The sequence below is a fragment of the Anser cygnoides genome, chromosome 28, assembly GCF_040182565.1.
Source record: "Anser cygnoides isolate HZ-2024a breed goose chromosome 28, Taihu_goose_T2T_genome, whole genome shotgun sequence".
In the NCBI taxonomy this organism is placed as follows: Eukaryota; Metazoa; Chordata; class Aves; order Anseriformes; family Anatidae; genus Anser; species Anser cygnoides.
In genome coordinates, this window is record NC_089900.1 from 3,788,528 (window position 1) to 3,793,985 (window position 5,458).

Consider the following 5,458-nt stretch of genomic DNA (forward strand, 5'->3'; position numbering starts at 1 on the left):
GCAGACTTCAAGGAAATAGGACAAAGTGTGGCACAGCACAGGAAAGCCTGCAGAGGAGAAGGTAGAGGGTGCTGGCAAGAAGGGAAGGCCCCAACAGCCCTGACATTTTTGTCCCTTTGGCTAGAGTTTATGAGGAGACACGTTATATTCATTGCAAGCTAACCTCATTGCTTCCTTGCAACCCTATGCAGAGGTGGAGAGGTGTCATACCACTGTTCTTCTCGTGGGATCGCACTGCCCACCACATCCCACAGACCCTAGGAAGAGCCCTGAGCGAGACGTGGGGGTTCAGGATCTCCCCTCCTAGTGGCTGGGGTCAGGCCTTGGCCCTTCTGCTTCACTAAAACCAGGACTTTTCTCAGCACAGTGCCTTTGCCTATCTGTAATCATGGCCTCCAATTATCTGCCCTAACAAGTCCCTGGGGAGGCTTTGTTAGTAACAGCCCTCAGTGGGGCCCATTAATACTCCAAGTCAATTCAACTCTTCCTTCTGACTTTACTTTCTTAAGCAATTGCATCATTCTCCTCTCAGTACCTGTGCTTCATAGACTCGGCACCAAAATACACCATGGAACTCATTAAAATGCAGAAACTCCTAAGGAGCCATATCTCTCCCAAAGTTTTCTTCAAGACTTGTAGAGCTAATTGGAGAGCTTTCATGGTGTAGTTAAGGAGGAAGATTTCAAAGAGCATCTAATAAAAATCCTTTCTCATTTTAAAGGATGGATTTTGCTGCATTTCAGTTTGGAGCATCATTCTCCTATTGATATTGACCCAGGGTAACTTTGGAGATACGCACAGGGAGGAAAAGCAGAGAGGTCTGACTGCATGGACAACCTTATCCCTCACCACCCCAGCCCTGCCATTTCTCTCATTGGCGCTTGCATCACTTGTCCTTACACCAGATTTCTGCACTGTAGTCTGCAGCTGGATGTTACTGCTCCTTTACACCAGCTCCTTATAGAGCTGTCTGCACTCAGGCACAGAAGGGTTTTTCCTGTTTCCAAACAAACAACAGGAAAACATGCTGCAATTTTCTAAAAAGCAAAGAAAGCTCCTCATCTTGTATGCCTCCATTGAGGTATACCTTCCCAAAAGGATGACAGCACAATAAGTGTTTTATACTGAGAGATAGGGAATTATAAGTATTAAGATAAGTATTAATCCATATGATATGAATTCAGTGATAAATGATGAGGAGTTTCCTTAGGACACAATTAGACAGACTGCTGATAGATGAGCAAGCTTGAACTCCCTGAAGCTCAAAGCAGCAGCTGGGTCGGGTGAGAGCGGTCTGTATGATCAAAGAGTAAGGGGAGGGCAAAGCAGGAGAACCATGGGAAGTGCATAGGTCCAGACAGGCAGCTGGACAGGGGACATCCAACATGGACTGGTTAATCAAGACAAATACAAGTACCTGGAAGATGAGGGAGCACACCATAACAGACAAAGCAACGACGATGCAAGTACAGAACATCAGTATTTGTTTTCCTGTGACGAATACAGATCTTTAAAATTCACAGTCCTTCATGATACACTATGTGACATTTTAGGGAAGGGATTGAATCATTTGAGGTTATAAATAGTTGCTTTATTAGTTAAGTACTGAACAAATTACTGGGTATTCAGGCAGAGCTTTACTATCTGACCATAAGCAACCAGCGCCAAGATCTTCAGAGTAGTTTATTCACATTTGAAATATTTCCTTGAAGTCACATTTCATGGTTATGACTTCAATAAAATCATTAGGCCTCCAGAGGCTCTCGTGCATTTAAAGTAATTCCCTGGAATGGAAGCTGTGTGAAAGGACCTGCAGGAGACCAGAGCCCATTGGTGGATCAGGTGGAGACAGACGGAGTTCCCAGGGCACATCCACTGCCAGCAGTGGTCTTTGACCCTGAAACTGCAGCCCAACCCAGCACATGAAACCCCTTCAAAGACAAACCTCTTCTTCAGTGGGTTCTTGGTGTTGATCTGAAGTTGAAATGGCAACTGGGATCCCAAGATACTCTCCCTTGTTCCTAGTATACACCTAAACATCCATTTACCATCCTGGGTCAACTGTGAAAAACTCAGGCTGAAAGACTCAAGAGCAGGACATTTCAAATGGCTGAGGCAGAACCCATCAGTTTGCCCCACTTTGGGAAATCCTCCCTTTCAAACTGAGACTATGAAAGTGAAAAATGTGAAATGACCTGTCAGGTCAATGCACAGAGTAAGGGAAAGTCATATGTATTGTGCTGCTTTGGCAGAAGGCAAAAAGCACTGCATTGTGCCTAAGACCAATCAAGGACCTAATCCAGTTCATCTAAGATAAAGCAGAGTGAAGGACGTTATGTCCTAACACGAAGAAGGATGTAAATCACTGGTGAAGGAACTGTCTTTCTATGCCACCACCAATATACAGAAGCACTACACTACCTAAAGGTAACACATCCCACTCTGGCTCTGTCATCCTGTAGGGCAGGGGAGACGGAGCTGACAGCCAAGGGACACATTCGGATGTGGAAGTTGGGGCCCAGCAGAGACAAGGTCAGGAAGTTTCCTGGCAATGTCCCTGACCTGGACCCCAGGTAGGCAGCAGACTTCCCTACTGGTAGGGTCCGGCGGACATATGGGGCCCTCTGTTCCCCTTAGAAGGCTTTGCCCTCTCCCTGCGCACCACATGGAAGTGTCTGGCCCTGGACACTCCATGACCGCCTTGCCGGTCCTGGCGGGCTGCAGTGAGAGGATGAATGCCCTGGGCCCCCCTTCCTGCTCTTCCCAGGCCAGCTAGGGACCAGAGGGGCCTCCTCTCCCCTGTCCCTGCAGCTCTGGGCTCCCTTCACGCAGCCCTGGCTCTGCAGCACCAAGCACTGCTGGGAGCCCTCCCCTGCATGCTCCCACCGCTCCCTGACGCTGCTGTTGCCCTCTGCCGCGCACTGCCCAGCCCAGCCCAGCCCCTGCCCACCTCTCCCCACCTCCCTGCCCTCTCCCCAGCCCAGCCCAGCCCAGCCCAGTCCAGTCCTGCAGCCCAGGCTGGGCTGGCCTCATGGCAGTGCCCACCGCAGGCTGCTGCAGGGCTCTGGGCATGGCCACCACAGCCCCAGCCCCTCGCAAGGCACCGCAGCTGCTGGGACAAAGGCGGCCTCTTTGGTTGGGCTCTCCAGCAGCCCCTGGGCTGGGGTCAGCCACAGCTCAGGAAACGGAGGTCGGTGAAGCTGCAGAAGCCGTGGTCTCTTGCCTGGGAGATCCACAGCACAGAGTGCCTGTGCCCCGCAGGGCCAGCCCCGCTCCCCAAGCCAGTACAGGAGACCTGGCTCAGCACCAGGCAGTGCTTGGCAGGACCATGGGGTGTCTCTAAGGGCACAAAGGGCAGGCGAGTGCAGTACCAGAGGTGGCCCACAAGATTTCAAATACTGCCTCTTCTATTATTCTTCAGTGTTATGTGCCTTCACCTACTCGCTCTTCACCACCTCTCCTGGCATTGCAGAGCCCTCCTTAGACCAAGGAGTCCTCAGATTCACCTTTTCCTTTACCAGACTCTTCTTTGGATGGTCATTCATTTTATAAGGTTCTAATCACTACCCACTGAGCATTGTCCCTGCAGATCCCCTGACATCTCCTGGCAGATCCAGATTCCTCTCCAGGCTGGCATTGACCATCATCCCCAAAGCAGGTGCACATTCCCATACAGATGAGTCCAAGGCCTGTTGTCTTCTGATTTGATAAGTGCTGTCATAAAGGGAGATCCTGGTCCAGCCCTGGTCTCCTCACAGACCACCCTGTGAACCTAATGAACCCAAGGACAGGAAGCCTGTGTCCTTCACTCCATGAAGAACCCCAGAAAACAGAAGAGCATGGAACAAATCCTTGGCTCTGTTCCTAACAGCGGCATTGGAAGAGGCATCCAGGCTTCTGGGTTTGCCCTGCTGAGCCCCATTTGTTACTGCCGTGGTATCAGGGAGGGCAGCTGTGACACAGGCTGCTGCTGCCTGCTGGGACAGGGATGCCAGTGCGGAGACAACAGGACTGTCACCAAGGTACACGAGATCTGAGGGCTAACCCACGTACAAGAGCACAAGAGAACAATGTGGAAGCCAAAAGAAAGCAGCAGTGAAAAGGCCACGTCCTGCTGCTGGCCATGGCCATGGCTCCAGGGAAGCAGCAGCCCCGACCCAAAGGCAGCAGAGAGGCAGAGCCCAGCGGGCAGTGAGGGGCAGCCCCGAGGGCCACCAGGGCTGCTCCTCCATGTAGCAGCTGGGCTCTTGGCCCTGACCCCCTCCTGCATGCTGGGGCTGCTCCCCCAGCACTAGAAAAGGTGTGAACAGATTGGACCTTAGACCAGTAAGGTTCTGATGGCATCTTTATTGTTTTTATCTGCACAGGAAGCCTGGTTGTATAGGTACAGAAGATGATTAGTTTAGAATAAATTAATGAATTTACAGGCAGAACACGAAGAAAAGCAGGATTAAAGTCAAAATCATTCATTTGAGAAATTAATTAAAAAAAAAAAAAGAAAAACATTGACAAAACATTTTCTGAGATATTGTGGGAATCCTTTAAGGAATATATGGACATTACTCATATGGAAAATTTTCAGTACAGAAATGACACCACCAGGTCCAAGGATTGGGAGGAGATGCTGGTGGGCTTTAGGTGGGCAAACATGATTGTGCTGAGAAAGAGGGAGACCACGTCCAGGTGAGGGAGGCACGTGGAAGAGGCTTTGTGCCGGCCATGCTCAGAGGGCATCCTGAACACCGCCCTGAAGATCTGCACATACGACAACAAAATGAAAACAAAACAACAAAAGAATACACAAAGGCTAAAACCAATAACTGCATGTTCCCTGTGGTAGTCTGAGTCTGAGCAGGAAAGCTTGAGAATCTGGGGGATTTCACAGAAGAACTGATCCACAGCATTGCCTTGGCAGAGGGGCAGGGAAAATGTATTGGCCGTGTTCAGGACACCATGGAGAAAGCCACTGCCCCAGGCAGCTGCTGCCATCTGGGCACAAGCTCTGCTGCCCAGGAGGGTCCCGTAGTGCAGGGGCTTGCAGATGGCTACGTAGCGGTCGCATGCCATGATGGTGATGAGGGAATACTCTGCATCAAAGAACGAGATTAGAAAAAGGACTTGAGATGCACATCCTTGATAGGAGATGTCCTTGGTGTCCCAGAGGGAGTTGGCCATGGCTTTGGGCAGAGTGGTGGAGATGCAGCCCAGGTCGAGGAGGGTGAGGTTGAGGAGGAAGAAGTATATGGGGGTGTGGAGGCGGTGGTCACAGGCTACGGCGGTGAGAATGAGGCCGTTGCCCAGGAGGGCAGCCAGGTAGATGCCCAGGAAGAGCCCGAAGTGCAGGAGCTGCAGCTCCCGCGTGTCTGCGAATGGCAGGAGGAGGAACTCGGTGATGGAGCTGCTGTTAGGCGTTTGGTAGTTCTAGGCATGGGGTCCTGACCACAGAGGAAAAAGGCAG

At 51.0% G+C, this 5,458-nt stretch overlaps 1 protein-coding gene across 1 annotated transcript; it reads right to left on the reverse strand.

Annotated features, from left to right (window-relative positions):
- Window positions 1–4,578: 4,578 nt before the first annotated feature.
- LOC136787184 (olfactory receptor 14A16-like) lies at window positions 4,579–5,175 on the reverse strand. Its single transcript, XM_066984317.1, has one exon. It carries the CDS (start codon window positions 5,173–5,175, stop codon window positions 4,579–4,581), a length of 597 nt encoding a protein of 198 aa, XP_066840418.1.
- Window positions 5,176–5,458: the final 283 nt, after the last annotated feature.